General features: G+C 42.5%; 2 protein-coding genes across 8 annotated transcripts; both read right to left on the bottom strand.

Annotated features, from left to right (window-relative positions):
• Nucleotides 1-3,413: 3,413 nt before the first annotated feature.
• serbp1a (SERPINE1 mRNA binding protein 1a) lies at nucleotides 3,414-9,165 on the bottom strand. Of its 5 annotated transcripts, none has more exons than XM_021321049.2 (9): nucleotides 8,791-9,165; nucleotides 7,319-7,502; nucleotides 6,281-6,421; nucleotides 6,079-6,150; nucleotides 5,897-5,971; nucleotides 5,604-5,775; nucleotides 5,069-5,113; nucleotides 4,810-4,986; nucleotides 3,414-4,727 (listed from the first exon to the last, which is right to left on the bottom strand). In XM_021321049.2, the coding sequence occupies exons 1-9, from the start codon at nucleotides 9,047-9,049 to the stop codon at nucleotides 4,671-4,673; spliced, it is 1,182 nt and encodes a 393-aa protein (XP_021176724.1). In that variant the 5' UTR covers nucleotides 9,050-9,165; the 3' UTR covers nucleotides 3,414-4,670. The 5 variants fall into 5 exon arrangements, with proteins under 5 accessions (XP_021176724.1, XP_021176722.1, XP_012727087.1 ...); XM_021321047.2 differs by having other exon boundaries at nucleotides 5,069-5,116; nucleotides 8,791-9,164; XM_012871633.3 differs by having other exon boundaries at nucleotides 5,069-5,116; nucleotides 6,079-6,147; nucleotides 8,791-9,164.
• A 3,132-nt stretch (nucleotides 9,166-12,297) lies between these two features.
• hsd17b7 (hydroxysteroid (17-beta) dehydrogenase 7) lies at nucleotides 12,298-16,828 on the bottom strand. 3 transcript variants are annotated; one of them, XM_036141392.1, is made up of 10 exons: nucleotides 16,723-16,821; nucleotides 15,913-16,011; nucleotides 14,658-14,864; nucleotides 14,480-14,572; nucleotides 14,204-14,318; nucleotides 13,269-13,463; nucleotides 13,077-13,190; nucleotides 12,928-12,984; nucleotides 12,753-12,851; nucleotides 12,298-12,656 (listed from the first exon to the last, which is right to left on the bottom strand). In XM_036141392.1, the coding sequence occupies exons 1-10, from the start codon at nucleotides 16,755-16,757 to the stop codon at nucleotides 12,528-12,530; spliced, it is 1,143 nt and encodes a 380-aa protein (XP_035997285.1). In that variant the 5' UTR covers nucleotides 16,758-16,821; the 3' UTR covers nucleotides 12,298-12,527. The 3 variants fall into 3 exon arrangements, 2 of the variants coding, with proteins under 2 accessions (XP_035997285.1, XP_012727090.2); XR_004931703.1 differs by having other exon boundaries at nucleotides 12,639-12,656; nucleotides 13,262-13,463; nucleotides 16,723-16,827; XM_012871636.3 differs by lacking the exon at nucleotides 15,913-16,011 and having other exon boundaries at nucleotides 16,723-16,828.
• Nucleotides 16,829-17,946: the final 1,118 nt, after the last annotated feature.

Raw genomic sequence — 17,946 nt, 5'->3', positions numbered from 1 at the left:
CCACCTTTTCTTCTTCATTTATCTTTTAACTTTATGTTGTCATTAATAGTATGTTCTATTATGCCCAATTTAATGTCGAAAGGTATTATTCTTTCATATTAAATGCAAGTAAACAAAAAATCATTTCTCGCATAAGGTGAACCTCCTAAAAGTATACTTGGTGTGTTAGTTGTTACCGTTGGTCTGACAAGTAATTCCTGCACATCAGTGCCTGTGATTCCAGTCTCCTGCTAAACCAGCACAATGCTACCAGGTTTCACAAGTTGGTCATTGAACCCCCCTGGTATATTTTTATGCGTTCAAGGAAAAGTCAGAGGAAAATCAGACACAGGACAGATTAAATAGCATTTAAAATACATTGAATATAAGCTTTTTCGGTTTTTTAATTCATACTGCCCCATATGACTCCTAACATATGGGGCATAATAATTAGACGACAACTGTTTTGGACGTATTTCTGGACTTTTCAGAATTTATCCAGTCGGTGTGTTCAGGTGATTCAGACTGGGGCGGTAACGCCAGAGTGCGTGCATCGGTCCTCACTGCCTTACCTGCAGCGTGTTTTTGTAGCCTAGAGAGAAATATCCTACAGAACATCCTACAATGATAGGTGCATCTTGTATAATAACGTAGAAAGCTTACTGTTAACTAATCCTTTCATGAAATTTGAGGTTAAGTTGTATTTCTCAAACTGAGGATCAACAATGAATCATAAAACATCAACACGAAAAGCTATTTAAGTGCCACAAAAATGCTATTCAAAATCAAACTGAGTTATGGACTAGACAGCATTATTAAGGGCCATTATACAAACAGTTGATTTACGATGGACCATGAGTGGTTACTATGAATTGTTGCTCACAGAAAATAAAAATAGATTACTTAATAGCATGCTGGCACAGCGGCACCCTGTGGCAGCTGCCTCTGCAAAGGCGAGCATGATTGTCATTTCAAGTTGCTGCTGCCACGAACTGAGCTTGCTGTTTCTCAGGAGTCGCCTCAAAGCCAGCTTCTTGAGTCCATTAGTTGTCCTTTGAACCAATTGGCAGTATCGTACCATCGGTCTTTGATTGCCCTGTGTTCTGATGTGGGTTGAACTGACCCGCGTGTAATTGGATCTGAATGTGACTGGATGAGGGGATTGACAGCAACAGAATTGGGAACAATTTGGACTCCATATGATTGGAAATGAAATCAGTCTGTCTTGGAAATTGCCTCGACGTGACTTCTGATGTGAATCAGTGCTCTGTAATTAAATGGAAATTAGCTGGATTCTTCTACGTACGGCTGTCATTTACACTAAGAGCTTTACTAGGGACTCCTGCTAACCTGCCTTACATCGTCACTGATGATTATGAACACCTAGGAACCCGCTTTTTCATGCAGCATAAAATATGCAGGTTTTCATGAGAAGAAGAGTTTTTCTTCAGGCAAGTTAGGCTGGTTTCACCAACAGTTGAATCATGAACCATGTTTTTGCTTCTCAGAAAGACTCCTCAGGCGTGTCAGACACGGATCATGGAAGAAGACTGTTTTGTTTTACCTTTTATGGAAAAAAATGAAACCAGAAAGAGGCAGGTATAACAAGTTCACCAAACATTTTCCATTAGTCATTATTTCTTTCAAAAGCATACATTTCTGGGTCCCCACCTTGACATTTAGGCCTACTTCTGATGATGGCACAATGAAGTGGTGACGTTCGTGAATCACTTCTGGATTCCCTGTCATCACTTAGTTACAGTTAATGTGTCACGTCAAGTGTAATTATCAGACAATGTGGTTCCCTTCACGCTGTTCACGTTCTATGATTGCAGCCTTCACTGTGCTGATGCAAGATGTCCCAGAAGCAAAGCACATATTCCATTAGAGAAAGTTTGACACCACCTGAGGAAGCTGTTCTAAGCCCGGGGACTTGTGGAAAGACTTTATCATCTTTCCACAAGAAATACCAGTTGTGGAGCTTTTAACCGCTGCAGAGTCAGCCCTTAGAAACAACACAGCAGAGGCAGAAGTTCCTCCTGAGCTCGCAACTCCAGGAAAGGAAGACAAAAATCACAATTTTGCCAACAGACCCAGCTATCACAGGAGAGTTTGCCTCGCTGTGTTTAACATAACCAAAATAAATCACGTGTTGGCATCGTTGGGGGACATTTTGGTGTCATTAAGTAATAAGGAGCCAAACGTTGAACTGATTGAAGGCTATGCGACTTATTATTCTGACATCAAGAACTGAAACAGATGAAAAAGGATGACAGGTGAAACATTAACAAGAGAAGCAGTCTAAGCACTTAGAATTACTGTATAAATGTAAGATTTAAATGAGGAAAAAATGTATACATCTCCACTTACTTATGTTTACAAAATGTGTTGTTTTTTTAACAGAAAACTTACCCCATACAAAAACCTGCCTGATTCTCTGTTATCAGCAGCTGACTCAGAACACAGTTGGGTTATGCCACAACTAGCAAGTCGCTGGAAACCCCCAGAGAAATGCTCAGAAGTCAGCATGGAAAAATGTGTATGGTGACACGTCTCAATGAATGAATAAAACTGATCAGAACAAAAATGTACAAATTTAAATATAAGGTGCCTCCTTTTGAAGAGGCTGGACAACACCAGGTAAATATTTAGAGTTTTTCTTCCAATGAGCTGGATGGGCCTGAAATATTTTTAAGTGGACACCAGAATTGCTGTTTTAGCCTTTTCTTGAGGTCTTTTTTTTTTAAGTTTTCTCAAAACATTAGCTGCTGTGTCACCTTTCCACAACGATTTGCTGTCTGGTACCTGACAGTTTAATTGAGACTGCTAAACTCAACAGATGGAAAAACAAGCTTGTGTTAAAAACAAAAGGAAATGTTTAAAAGAGATCCATAAAGTCTGGAGAGAATGACTTCAGATTACTTTAAAGCGTGAGAAAAGGATTTAAAACATTTGCTTTGCTGTTCTTTAAATGTGTGTGCAACTTTACAGGTGACTAGTTAATGAATTATACAGTATAGACCCAGGAAACCCAAGTCAGACATCTAAACCACTAAATGTATGGCCTAAAAGGATGTCAATATAAAAAAAAAAAAGTTTTTTGTGTGCATCCCTCCTCTCTCATAACACTTGAAGGATGTTTTCAAGTGTTTCATACCCTTAATCTTTACACTGGATTGAGTTTCACCATTTTGAATAAAATCTGGAGCTGTGATAAGGATTATCATAATTACGTCTCAGCTTATAAATAGCAACTCTTTCATCATGGCACTCGATCAAGACCGATCTGAGAGACATTTAAATGAAAAATTACAAATGCCCATATAGGACAAATTAAAGTGGTCTGCTTTCCCAATTTAACCCTAACCCCAGGTAAATCTGATCAGAAAGCAGTGAGTTGTCGACCCCCGGTGAAGACAGGACAGAAAGAACAATGACTTTTTGTTGACCACCTTTATTTACCGACAGAGGTCTAATAGCAGGGCTAGAATTCACACATTTGTAGAGCAATTCAGTTGTTCCGCACTATGGACAACCGTATTTCTTTCAGAGCAATTATGCAGTGGTGCCATCGTGGAAGCTACAGAGCAAGTCAACAAAAGAAAACGTCGACACAGACTGAAACAAACGGAGCAGAGGGTACATCTGTGGAAAGGATGCCGAGTGGAGTATGTAAACGAGAGGGTCAGAGCTTTTCCAGCAGTCTCCAGTCACATCTCAGCTGTGGGGGTGGAAGAAAAAGAAAAACAAAACCCCTTCTCTCCTTGCCGCTCAGAATTAAGAGGAAGGCAGCAACTGACTTGCACATGGCTGATGACCTAAGGTGAAATGAGCATGAGGAAGAAGTGTCCCTCAAATGCGAGAAAATCCAAACTCATGGACAATCTTTTGAATTTAAGTCTGGTATAAAAAGAAAATTTGGATGTTTTCCCAATGTGTTCCACAAAAATGACCAGCTTTCAAGAACATTTCAGTAAAAAAATTAAATTTCAGATTGTGTGCATGTTTCCAATGTAGGCAGCTTCTCTGCAAATACCAGTGTGTGTGTGTACCATATGAAATACAGCCTTCGAAAGAATTTATGAAAATAGTTGAGATTTACAGGCTGAAGATCATACAAGAATAGACCTTCTCTATAAAATATAAAACAATATCTCAGTGCTAAAAGAAAAAAAAAAAAAAAAAGAAACAAACCCATAAATCTCAATGAGTGGAGCTGTAACTTCTGAAATACCCGGTGAGGCGGAGCTTATGCAGGAGCTCCACGGCGCCCATGTTAAAGCGAACAAGCAACACCACTCACCACGCCAAAGGATAATTCTTATGCTTACATTTCAAAATGCATATTTTCAAGCAGCAATTACAAAACTTTATTAATGGACAATGCATAACCTCTGAAAAAAATACTGTATGAAAACATCCCTGCTACTTTGTTTCAAAGTACAAAACCTCTACCAATAAGCTGCTCCAGAGTAGCAAGAAGTCCTTTTGTTTTATGTTTTTTTTTTGTTAATTTCTTTTTTTTCCATCTTTGTTTGGTTTTTATTGAATAAAACTCAGTCCTCACAGAGTGTCATAGTTATGACAGTCTTCGCCATCATTTGACTTTGCTGAAGGATCCAGGAACATGCAAGCCTCGTAGTGGAGGTGCTCAGGAGGCTCCTGAAGGCCTGAGGGTTGACAGCCGCGGCTTAGGCCAGGGCTGGGAAGGCCTCTGGGTCGTCCACGTTCGGCACAGACGTAGATGACTGCAACCGAGAGCGAGCACAGCAGAGATTTAGGAAGGAACTTTATGAAAATGCTTTACAAGTACCGTTCTGCTTTATGTACCCTTTCAGTCCTTCCTCCACCACGGGTCGGCCTCGGGGCCTCTCCGCGCCCGCGGCCTCCCCGGCCACCGCGCGGTCCTCCACGCCCGCGCCCGGGACGGCCCAGGTCTCCGAAGTTTATCTCCAGCTGGGACGTGATGTCGTTGGCTGGTTTCCGGAAGTGGGGCTCGTCGTCAACCTGGATCACAAAGATGTTAGGGTTTTTAGCGGCACGTCTAAATGAAGCCGCTATAAAAACGCACAGGATGGTAGCATTTTACCTTGGAATCATCAATGTCAAGCTCAGTCACTTCACCTTTCTTCTCCTGCTGGAGTTCAGAATAATCCCATTAACACCACAGCAGCAACAGAAGTTCCACTAATAAACGTCATTAAAGAGCTTTGACTGTCTGGTTAAGATGCACATTGACCACACGCTCTACTTCATACGGAGTATCAGCCTCTGAAATCAAACTTTAACGTGACATTTAAACATTTATCAGGGTTTATTATAAACTAATATAACAGTATTCAGTCTAGGTCTACGTCTCACTATAAAAATGTTCCACATAATTTAGTTACAGCTCTAATAAATACAACTGGGCTCAGCTTTAAAGAAAACTCCTCAGATCAGTTTGCAGTTTAGTTTGCTACCATATTTTATGTGATTTTAACTGAAAGTTAAGAACTGATGGAAATAATACCCAATGCCACGCCGACGTCAGGAACCTGCCTGTTGAAGCATGATCACTTGCTCGGTGCGAGCAGCATGGGTGAAAGACGGGCCGAGGTGTGGTGTGGCTGGAGGCGACCTACCTCCGCCTTGGACTTGTGCAGCACAAATCCTTTGTTCCAATCAGCTCCCTCGTTGGCCTTGCGGATGTTGAACTCCACCTTGGCCCGCTCCTTGTCCTGCATGGCCTTCCATTCATCCAGAGTCATCTCCTTAGGGCCTTCTTCCTTCAGTTCCTCGACCTCATTCTCCCTTCAACACACACAAACACAAATAGATGTTAGCACGGACATCAGCAGCTCCTGTATCTGAGGCTCAGCGCTGTCGTTTCTGCTGGGAAGGCTTCGGAGCGGTAGGAGGTGTGACGAGAACTTACTTGTTCTCAGAGTCAGCAGGGGGATGCTCTTCTCCTTCTGGGTTCTCCTCGGTGACGTTAGACTGGTCAAGCTCACTGCAGACAAAACCAAAGTTAGCCGTCGACATCCTGCGCTCACACTGCCGCGTTATTTAAAGGACGCCCGCCAAGTCTCCCGTCTGCTCCTTCAGCAAAGCACTCACTTCAGTTCGTCTTTGACTGTGCCCCAGTTGTGAGATCCGCTTCCGCCACGCTTCTCCTCACCTTTCAGACTACTGGAGAGGGACAGAATACCCCCCCAAACCATCAATCATGATAAAAACACCAGCTGCATCACAAGGTGCACAAAGGCCTTAGAGCTAAAAGCACCCCGGGTCGTTGCATACTGTCGAGGACGACACTTACGATCGGTCGCTGCCACTGTGTCGGTCAAATTCACGTTTTCCTCTGGAGTCGAATCCGTCGCTGCGACCCATGCCGCGGCCCCTGCCGCCACGGGCCCCCCTGCCGCCGCCACGTCCCCTCATTGGCCTATCACCAACAGGCCTGAGGAATAAAGCCAGGCACATGACATTTTTAATCATAATTGTGGAGAATTTGAACATCACAATTAGTAATTTTCTTGTCCACTAAAAAAAAGTAGAACATTTACACATCAACATCTTGTAAATATTCATCTCTTTAAATGATAAATCAGGCGTGGCTTCCTGAACTCCAGCAGTTCATAAGTCACCAACTAAACTTTTCTCGTCACTCCCTCCTTGTTGCAAATAATAAAAAAATAACACAGATGCAATCACTAAATCTATTCTTCACTAACACGACTTTCTGATTTCGGCGAGATCCGATCTGCAGATTGAGATGTCTCTCTAAGGATAACAGGAGGGGAAGCGTGCTACAGGTTCCTTGATAGAGGTCATAGTTTTTCAATCCAACGGGAACTGAAGGAACCACAAGATTATCCCCATTTGTGCATCAGCGCATGTTTCCCCAACCTTCACTAGGTGATTCTAAAGCTCAGAAAGTGTAAGTATATCCCATTGGTTGATGCATTTACAGCCCAGATGTGGTGACTTTATAGTTTTGATGAATTTAATAAACAAGGAACAATTAGATTGATCTGTTATTTGATCTGAAGATCAAGGCAAAATTGGCCAATTCTCATCTCCGGCCAACCGATTGGTGCGTCTCTCATCTTAAATTATGAGCCAGATGGCGTTTACAGACTATTTTTTTTTTCATTTTCAGACAATATTGATTTATTAGACTTTTAAAAAACGGTCAAAAGATATATATAGCATGGGCTTCAATAAAAACTTCCAAAATAGTTTTAAAGTCATGTGGAATCGGACAACCCTGTGCGATTCGTGCATCAGCTTTGGGTCACCTCTCCCCCCCCCCCCCATGCGTGCCTGCTGGTGTGAGACAGAAGTCCAAACTCACTTCTCCACTGAGAATTCGCCGCCCTCGGGTTTCTCTGCGGCTTCGCCGGCAGGCCTCTCAAAGCGACGGGGCGGCCGCCGGTCCACGGGCCGTCTGTCTGCGGGGGGCCGTCCTTCTCCCTGGCCGCCCTGAGGTCTGGAGCCTTCACCCTCTGGTTTCCTGGCCATTCTCCTCATGCCAGCACCTGGGAATTAAACCGCAAAAAGGGACGATTAGATGACTGGGCCTTGTTGCCAGAGCTGCGGCACCCCCGCTGAGTGAGGAACAGATAAGGAAACATCATTGTTCTGATTAAGTGGAGCAAATGATTCCAATTAATGCGGTCCACAAAGAGGAGCGTGGTGGATTTAGTTGGTAGTTCTCTTTATTAAGATGTGCATCCCTACTTTTTATTTGTCATGCAGTTAACTCACCAGATCTACATGGGACTATCAGTGACCCACTTTTTTTTACCCCCCCCCCCCCCCCCCTTCCTTGAGTCAGAGCCACCAGCCCAGCATAACACAAGTCCCACCCATTGACTAAATCGCCTGATACAGAAATAGACCCTCCACTACACGGAGGCAGCTGGCTGAACCACCATCAGTGCACCTGTCTCCTCCTCTCTCAGCCAGATAAATACGATCCTACTTGTCAGTCGGACACGATGAATAAACACCTGGAAACCAGCATTTAAAAAAAAAACTGATTCAGCAGATAGCGGAAAAAAGAGAAAAACCGCGTGCTGCTTCAAGCACAGGGAAACACGGTTTTCCTGCCCGATGACACCAAATAATTAACCAAGGAACTGCTGCGAGTCGACCGCGTGCAGGGTGTTTATTGTGCGCCAATAGGAAGTAAAGAGAGAGGAGGCTGTGCCTCCACGCGCCCAACGCTGCTGCTCGGCCACGAGGTTCGGGTCCACGCGAGCCGCGCGGCTCCTCGTGTCAGCGGCGGAGAAAATCCGCCAAAACAAAAACCTCCCTCCCCTGACTTATCTCACGCCGATCGACTGCCTCCTGCACGTGTTGCCGTTGTCGCGCGCGCTCCGGCGGGTATTTAAGCACGTTTTTAACTTCTTACGACCTATCGCTCGCTTTAAGGCGCGAGGAAAGCGGCAACAAGTGGTTTGGCTTGAAGCGACGCCTGGACCGAGCGACGCATCGGACTGAAGCATGCTGCCAGTGAAGGCTCTGTGGTCGACCAGGCCCGGGGGTGTGGGGGGGGGAGGGAGCTAAAACTACCTGGGCCGCAAACCTGCTTTTCCTGGCAAGGCCGCAGCTTCGCACACCCTGCAGAAAATCACGTTTGAATAAACGCCATTGTTAATGCAAATGTCATTTATCGACGGCAGTAAGAGGCCATTAAGCCTGACCTCATGTCACCGAGCCCGAGTGTAACGGCTAGCTGGTAACCGAGCAACTTAGCATGTTAGCTTGGCTCTCTAGGCTGCCGTTAGACTACGCATAAAAGCCCAAAGTGTGAAATATTACCATCTTTCTTAAGGGTAACTGGAGCCTGGGTTTCCTCCTTCTTATCGGACAGCGGGGCCTTTCTTTCTTTCTGGGACTCCTTCTTGGGCTGCTTGGCAGCCTGCGCTGCAGTCTTGGCGGCACCAGGAGCTGCAGCCTCCTTCTTCTTCTTAACTTCGGCTTGCTTCAGCAGCTCGAAGGGATCCGACTCGTCGTCAAATAGCTGGTCGAACCGATTGGTTATGGCACAGCCAAAACCTTCTTGCATTTGTCCGGGCATGATGGCGCCCCTTCTGCAGGATTTTCCTCCGATTCTACGAGGCTTGGTGCGAACACTTCGCGAGATGAAGCCACAAGATGGCTGGGAAAGGACCTTCTTCTCTTCCGGCACGGTAGACATCCGGGACCTCGGAGTTCGTGCGGGTGGGTTGTGTAGTTTCTATGGAAACCCGCAGCCGCGGCAGTAGCCAGGGACTAGATGAACAAAAAACTCAACTACCCATAATGCAAATACCTTGAAGCATTTCCATGGGAAGGCATGGTCGCCCCGGTTTGCACTCTGTTGTTGTTTTGAATTTTAGGAAAGAACCATGTAGTTGCCAGAAGTGCTTTTCTCAGCAGTTTGTCTACTTTTAATGGTTCAATAGCAGATAAATAGCTTGTGCTTGGATATATTTGAAGTACACAATAGTAAAAAATTAGGGATATTTGAGCTAAAACAGAAAAGGACAATAAAATAGTTTGACCTAATTCTTGAAATAGTTTACACAAACAAATCACACTGCATACACGTTTCCACAATACTTTCAGCTCGAAGTGACATTTAAATGTTACTATAAGTAAACTTTGTTTCACACTTATTGGCTGCACATTTGCTTTTGGCGATTAGTCCACCAATGGTCGCATTTAGCGATGACAGAATCAAGTTAAGATAAACGATTTAATATGCATTTTCCTCAAATTGATTTCCTGCTGGACTATTGGTGTATGCATAGCAGTCTTTATTGACTTTTTGTGGGATATTTGTTCACTCTTTCATTCAGATTGGGCAAAAAGAAGTAAAAAAAAAAACGACTGAAAAGTGAAAGCACATGGTGGTTAAAAGACATCATTGGAGTGTGGGATCTTTACATCAAGATGTAGTTTATACAGTTTGTCGGGAGAGGACATCTGTATTATTGGAAATTGCTCAACCAAATAGTTTCTACTCTTTGAGAAATGCAGAAACTTTGCAGCAATCATACTTTTTGTAGAAATAAACTCAGCTCCTGTCTTTGGCGATTTTACAATTTTTTAGTCATTAAAGATGTAAAAAAATCTTATTTATTTTTCATTCAAATTTAAATGCAGCATTAAATATCAAACTTTTTAAATCTTGTAGAGAAAAAAAATAAAGTTACACGTATTAACAAATAATAAATATTTTAGTTTGAGCACTACCACTACAACTGTCGGCACGCCGTTTCTTTTCTAATAAGACAATTATTAGTCTTCTCTTATGACAGAGAGAAGACTAATATGGTTACAGCATATCCTATATACAAAGGACTCTTCATACAATGTGTATATCCTGTAGTCCCAGTTCTGCTCTAGTGCTGTCTTCTCTTCAGCTCAGCCCTAAGCTTTTCTATTAGTTTAGATCCAGTAAGTGTGATTGTCCGTTGAACCATTTTTTGCACTGATGGAGCCATGTTTGATTCTGCATAACGACCCGTTAATGACCCATTTTGTTTCATGGCAGAGGTTGCCAGATATAATAATAATAATAATAATAATAATAATAATAATAATAATAATAATAATAATAATAATATGAATACCCACGCACATCTATCTCACTTGAATGCCATGTTTTGTCTTTCACATATATCTTACCCACAGCGAAATAAGACACCGTTACTTATGTTATATTTTCCCACTGAACTAATGTACTCAAATTGAAATTTGGTGGATCTATCAGTGTAATGAATTTGTAATTGTATGTATGTATCTATTATATTTAAGATGAAATATATAAAATAATCAGTTTTTATTAGATATACTTTCATTTAAACGCAAGCATTTTCAGATTCTCTCTCGTTAAAGGCCCAGCCCCCTTTAATCACGATGGGGATGCGCTGACGGTCGCTTCTGAACACAATCTCCTTTTAATCCTCCTGCTCTCCTAAAGAGAAAAATGACGTCTCCAGTGGCAAAAGCTATGATAGAATCCTATGCGCTCATGGTCTTGGTTATGGGGACATTTTTCATCTACTTCTGCGGAATGGTGTGGGCTTTCTGCAATCCGAAAGTGAGCGGAGGGGAGGAAGAGAGCGCCACTGGAAACCGAACTGGGGAACGCAGCTGTATGTGCGCACCGACTTCTCCCCAGCGGGATGTCAGGTGCGCCGCCGCGCTTCTTCAGGTGCCCGCACCGCCGTCCACCGCGGAGACGCTCACACAGAGCACATATGTGAACTTCTGGGGTGATGACGACGACGATGATGATGACGATGACAGCCTGCTGTCTGACGGCGCTGCATTTTGTCTCGATGATTTGGGGATTAATAACCAGATTTCAAAGAGTCCCTCCTGGGTTGCGTAAATGACGCGACGCACGGACGCCAACTTCGTACAGAAAACCGGTAACGTTCCTCTGAATTGTTTTCCCATTTGTAAAGGAGGTGCATAATGTTTCCGTAGGAAAGGCATTGCATCAATTATCATGTATATTGCACCTTTTCCAACAAGTAACAAATAATGTGCGTCCGTGTTGCTAAATCATACCTCAGCCAGAATTAAAACAAGCTTCTAATCTGAAAGAACCCATTCTGCTGGAAATTCAGACAAGCATCTCCGGATCTGTTTTTTTTAAGTTGTACCTAATTGATTTCATGGTATGTATACATTTTTTATGATTTCTTTATTTATATATTTTTGCAACACCCTGAGTTTCTTTTGGTATACATATGGGAATATGTGTTGTTTGTTATTTTTTTCCTTTTTGTCTGTGTGAAATAAAGAATCTGAATTAGGGGGGAATTACATTACTTTATGCTGTGCCTTGCTAAAGAATTAATCACCTTTTCACATGGTCACGATCAAACCACAAACTTTAATGGATTGATTTTACGTGAAGGGCCACCACAAAGCAGGGCAATTGTAAAGTGGGAGAGAAATAATGGTTTTGAAAATGTGGCATGTATTTGCATTCACCCCCCCCCCCTCTGTTGCCTCTAAATAGAGTCATGCAAGGTCTGGAAAGCTGGCCAGGGAATTTGGACACCGAGTCAGATGTTCATCTTCCAACAGGACAACCCTCCTTTTGACATATTCAAAATCACATTAATCCGATCTATGGCCAATTGATTGGTTTTTATTCAATATGTCTATGTTTGAGGTATTCTGCAAAGCACAGCATGGAAACCCTGCAGTTTATAGGTGTCCAAAGTTGACTGAAATATAACACAACAGACTTGCAGGAGCAAATTGCAACATAAAATGGTTCTGCAAGGGCAGCTGAACACAAATGCACGCCACACTTCTAAATGCTTATATTTAGTTTATTTTTCAGATAACCATGGATCCCCTTCCCTCCATTTCACAATTATCTAGCACTTTGTGTTGGTCTAACGCAAAAAATCCCAATAAAATATATATTAAAGTTTGGGGTTGCAGGAGAAAATACAGAATAGGTCAACGGGTATGAACTCTCCTGCAAAGTGCCGATGAAAAATGGTATCCTCTTTCTTGAAATGAATGGGCATCATTTAGGTCCTTCAGGTCTTCTGTAAACGGTCTGCAGTTTGTGTTTCCTTTTCTCTCTGACACAGTTTTGTCCTCATTTCACGTTCAAGTTGAAGTAATTTCACGTGTAATGTCTCTGATGTTTCCAAAGCAATGTTCATCTGCAAGGTGGAAAACAGGACAGAACATTTAGTGTTTTACAGATTATTTTTTGACATAATTTAGATTTTTAAAACATCTGCAGGTACTTGCTGCACCTTATGTGGTCGGGTGTAGCTGTTTCCCAGCCCTGACGTTAAGCTGTGGTATTTAGCATAAGGGTCCAGAGACTCGGGCTTTTGCCTAAACAGCCAAAACTGACACGAAGGACAGAAATCAGAACATGAATTTCCAGAAAACTGTTTCTGCATATGATGTTTTTGTTTTACCCACCAGAGCTTCAGCTCCGTTGTAAGGCGTGAGAGTAAACGTGTTGGTGAACACTCTGATCTGGAGACAGGAGAAATGAATGTCTGTTGTTATGAGGGAAAAGCACAGACTTTTTGTGTTGTCGTTCTCATGCTTCATGGAGCGGAACCCACCAGCCAGAAGACAGGCATGAGCAGGGTCCACAGAAAGGCTGGGAACGATGGGAGGATGCCGTAGGTCAGATTTGTCATCACAAAACCAGGACAGATGACAGATGAGTACAATCCCTAAAATCAGATGCGTGTTGATGAATTTCATTAACATTAAATGACGACAAAAAGCACATTCCCTCACTGACGTTCGACCTGTTTGTTGTAGTGTTGATTGAGAGCCAGGCTGAGCAGGTCTGTGGCGTATTTTGAGGAGCTGTAAGGCTGAGTGCCTGTCCGGTGCTCCAAGTCTTCGAGATTAAAGGCGGAATGGTGAGCATTACTAGAGGAGGTCCAAACCAGCAGGGAGGTCCGGCCTGCATGGCACAGAAGCGGCTCCAGTTCCCTAACCTGGTTCAAAACAAGGAGTCAATGCTGGAAATGCTCAAAGATCCCAATCAGCTTATTCCCCTTTTTAGGTGAAAAACTGAACAATCTGATTGTTTTTTATTCATTAACTGCATTCAAACTCAGAACTAAAAATAATGTTTCTGCCTATTATACCATCGACCAAAAACACATGGTTTGATGTGGCTTTTTGAGTTTAATACATATTAGATAATGGCTGGGGATATGCTTGAATGCATAAAAAAGGAAAAATCTCTCCATCAAAGAACCTGCAGCAGATTTTCTCTGTTTTATGTAGTTATTGTCCCTTTTAAAAATGTCAAAATCGTTCAATATGGTCAGACATCAAAGAAAATTGGAATTGCCATGTCTCTGATAAAGTCACCAATAAAGGTCATAGCAGCAGTCTCCAAAGAGAGAGATCTTTATAGTCATTCCGTCCCAATCGAGCGGGAACCTTGCACAAAGCACTCTTCGATGGCAACTTAATACAAACAAAAATTCCCCTGCAAACGCAAATTGAGCTGAATAACGTCTGCAGTGACCTTAGGCTCTCGGTGTGCTGTTAATTTTTAATGAGCATTGTTGCTAAGTGACAGACGGATTCAATATCAGCCTTACTTTGTCCCCCAAGGACACACGAGCTGACAAGAACAAATCTGCCTGCAGAAAACCAGAGGCTTGCTGAAAACAGACTAAGAATTTCAGATTATTTCAAAGTCCGAAATTTTGTGCCGACTTACAAGAAGGAAGTGACCAAAGAGGTTGGTGGCAAAAACCTGTTGCAAGCCATCAGGAGTGACGGCATCTTTCTGAGTCAGAATCCCCTCCCCGGTGGCAAACATAGTGATGACGTTGCTGTAAGGACATGTTTGACATTGGTCACTTTTTAAACTATTAAAAACAAGTAGTAATTTTTAATTATTCTTTAAAGACAAAGTTGTGTGAAAAACTTTATTAATTTAATTGTATTTATTTATGAATTTTGAGCAAGAGAGAGACTGAAATAGGTGGTGTACCTGGAGAAGAGGCCTTTAAAAAAGGCTTTTACGTCAAATTCTGGGTTTGGCATGATGCCTGCATTCAGGTAGAGGTAGTCCAGACGGTCATACCTTAAAATGACAAAAAATAAACTGTCACACAAGTGTTTTGCAAGCTTTGGGAAAAGTGTCAATGATGCCAAGTCCATCCTCCCACCTGAGTTTGATTTCTTGTGCAGCACTGAGAACCGAGGAGACGCTGCTGGTGTCCATCTGCAGCACGTCCACCTGGGCTGCGGGGTGAGAGGCGAGGAGGTCAGAGCGTGCAGCCTGAGCTCGCTGCATGTTTCTGCAGGCCAGGCAGAGAAGGAGACCCTCTGTGTCGTGCGAGAGGAGACGCTCGCACAGCGCCAGGCCAATACCCCTGCAGGGAAACAGTCTGTTTTAATATTATGGTTACAAAACTAGGCATATTAGCATTGATAGGATTCATGCATGAATCCAATTAGAATCAAATATTCTTCAATTAACAGGAAATATTTAGAAATTAACTAACATATCAGCTGGTGACAGGAATGTCTCAACTTGTCGTTCACACAAAAATCCAACATTTTTTCCAGTAAGTGAAAGCACCATACGCCCTATCAGGTCTGGCTAACCACAACACTGGTGTGGAAGTTGTCACTGCATGAAGAAACCTCAAGGTTAGCTATTTCCAGCATCAGTGGGGAGTTTTAAAAAGTCAGACGAAGCACAGAAGCTGTAAGAAGGAAAGATGGCATTGTCATGTCTGCTGTGCATTGAGGCTGATATAACACAGCAGCTGCTGTTATTTTGCTAGTTCAGCAATTTGTTCTGCTGCAATTCTGATGGTTTCATGCCTGACATTTGTCTAACTATGAAACATTGAAGAGGGTGTTATGGGAATGTTATTCTGAAGTCACTATGGCCTCACGCCACTCGGATATAGGAGGCATGGAGACATGATGGCTGTGTATGAGATCCACTGTTTGCTGATTGCAAGGCCAAATGCTGCGTAGCTACTGTGCGGGATGTTGATTGTCTAGGATAGACTGTCTTTGTTTTGTCTCATGCCAAGGCCACTATCAAGTATTAGGGAGAGCCGAAAGCGAGGAGGGGAGAGACGGGGCAGACGCAGACTGCAGCGGGACCGTGGGGTGCGATTACTTTCCAGCTATGTGATCTCTGCTCTGTTTCTCAATAAAAGTGCTGGGACTTCATCACTGCCGTCTCCTTATTCAGTAACGATGGGAAATCAGTTATTATTCCCCATCCACAGGGGGAAACAAACCTGGTGCGATTCGGAGAATGACAAGGCCACACGTAATAAAGCAAAGTTGCTTTAAAAAAAAAAGTCAAAAAAAGTGGCTTGTAAACCTCTATCTGCTTATGGAAAAGTTTATATTTGAACATGTTTGCAGCTCTGTGGAGATTTAAAGGTAAGAGTTTACCATTCTCTAGAGCAGGGTTTCCCAAAGTGGAGGCCGGGACCCCCCCGGGGGGTCACGAGAGACTTCTTGGGGGTCGTGAGATGATTCGATGCTGATGTGCTTAAAAGATTTAGTATTCCTTTATTTGTGAAAAGATGCTCAACATTACTCATTTTAACGCAGGGGGGAAGGCTGTCCCTTTTTGCAACAATTCTTGTAAAAGTACTACTTTATTCCTATAATATTACGTTGTTATTCTTAGAATTTTCCTAAAAAATATCCCACCTGCCAAAAGAAGGCCAACCGTCTCTAGCGCTGTTATTTTGGGGGTCACAGACTGAAAGATTTGGGAACCCCTGCTCTAAAGAATACAAAGGCTACTGAGAATAACGCTTATTGCTAGTTATAAAGGTGGCTTTAAATGTCAGATTCAACTCAGTTAGTCACTGTTTTAAAACAGTAAAACCTCATTTCACCATGACTCTCACACACAGTGTAACATCCCTGTCCAGTATACTTTTCTAACATTAAGGACCGCTCACAACAAGAAGGCTAGAAATAAATATTTTAAAGCTGTCTAGTTCTTAAAGAGAAATCGGCATCAGCAGGTCACCCGTTTATAATATTAGTAGCTCTGACATCAAGTTCGGTGCATCTCTAACTAAAAAGGTCAACAAAGTTGAAACAAACCATCTTAAATAGAAAAACAACTTGTCTAAAACTATTGAACTTTCACTCAATATCTGTCAGTACAGGTCTCAAAACAAATTATTTCTTTGGATTTCAGATATGAGCATTGATTTTAATACCAGTCATGTGTAGGGTTGTTACCTGTTAGCTCCTGTCACCAAAACCACCTTTTTCATCTTGACCAAGCTCAAACCTTTAACACAGCAGGAACACGAAACGGGTTCTGTGTGTCTGTTTCAGGAACTCCTGTTTTTTCTATTGTATGGAGTCATCCTTAAGCTCCACCTCCCTCCTCTGATTGGATACTGTCACACAGCTCGAGCCAACAGGATCTAAATACAGCTCAGCTCATTCTCCTAGGCCCCGCCCACTCAGGAACTAGCTCACAGGAACCAGACGTGGCCACACAAAAGAATCACGACAAGAGCTCCAGTTTGGACTTTTATTTGGGTATTCCCCATCAAGGTTTAACTTTTGTTTGCAACATATATGTAATAAAATCTCACAGAAATGCAAAACTACTCAGAAATGCAATCCATTTTACGGCAAGAGATATCCTAAAAAGAAAAGAAACTAGTACTCTGTGAGGATGTTTTATGTGTTTTTGAACTTGTAACAACGCTGAAAGGAGAATGAAGGCAATGAGAATTGAATCTGAGATGAACATCGCTGACATGTTTATCAATTTGAACCTGAGCTGGATATCTTTATAATCTTTTCTGCCCCGATATGTAGAAAAAGAAGCACAATTTTCTGAGAAGTGAGATGATTGTGTTTGTGTTTAAAGCCCCAAAAGCGGAGAGCAAGGACAGATGTTAGATAAAATAAATGAAACAAAGGCTGCATGAATTCCCAACACATGAGTGCAGTCAGAAGCTGTTTGAATTTTCATTTTCAGGAAAGTTTGATCAACCGTACCCTTTACAATCATCTGAGAATACGCATTATTATGGTGAGAGTCCTACTTTCATCTGCTTCCATGACATTGAAAAAGAGCCATAAACATCTAGAACCAGGGCACCGACAAGTTTTTCATGACCACATTCCACACTTTTCCAAACTTAGCCCACTAGTGACCAGTTTCTGACGCGTTGTAACAAAAAGATCCCTTTAAGTTTACAGCATGTATCTCTGCAGAGTTCTGGATGGATGCAAATACAAACGTTTCCACACTCCACAAGGAGTTTTCTTCTACAAACCTATCTCTTGAAAAATACTTGGATCAAACGTTTTGATCTTTTCCATCCAGAGGAGGAACCCTGCAGGACACAGACTTCTTTCTAACCACACCTACCAAACACGTTCTTCTAAAAAAAACAAAAAACACACATCACATGACTATCACCTAGCCTGAATTTCCAACAA

This window comes from Fundulus heteroclitus, chromosome 9 (genome assembly GCF_011125445.2).
Source record: "Fundulus heteroclitus isolate FHET01 chromosome 9, MU-UCD_Fhet_4.1, whole genome shotgun sequence".
Lineage (NCBI taxonomy): Eukaryota > Metazoa > Chordata > Actinopteri > Cyprinodontiformes > Fundulidae > Fundulus > Fundulus heteroclitus.
The sequence above is the reverse complement of the archived record's forward strand: the minus strand, read 5'-3'. Positions and strand labels throughout refer to the sequence as shown.

What these genes read in the sequence shown, in the direction of transcription:
- serbp1a (XM_021321047.2), bottom strand. Translation starts at nt 9,049, where the DNA reads ATGCCCGGACAAATGCAAGAAGGTTTTGGCTGTGCCATAACCAATCGG. An exon ending in GGCGAATTCTCAGTGGAGAA is followed by an intron (nt 6,422 to 7,318) that starts GTGAGTTTGGAC and finishes TTTATTCCTCAG; the next exon opens with GCCTGTTGGTGATAGGCCAA. An exon ending in CCTGCTGACTCTGAGAACAA is followed by an intron (nt 5,776 to 5,896) that starts GTAAGTTCTCGT and finishes TTGTGTGTGTTG; the next exon opens with AAGGGAGAATGAGGTCGAGG.
- hsd17b7 (XM_036141392.1), bottom strand. Translation starts at nt 16,757, where the DNA reads ATGAAAAAGGTGGTTTTGGTGACAGGAGCTAACAG. An exon ending in TCTTTGGTCACTTCCTTCTT is followed by an intron (nt 13,464 to 14,203) that starts GTAAGTCGGCAC and finishes GTTTTGAACCAG; the next exon opens with GTTAGGGAACTGGAGCCGCT. An exon ending in ACAACGGAGCTGAAGCTCTG is followed by an intron (nt 12,852 to 12,927) that starts GTGGGTAAAACA and finishes CCTTCGTGTCAG; the next exon opens with TTTTGGCTGTTTAGGCAAAA.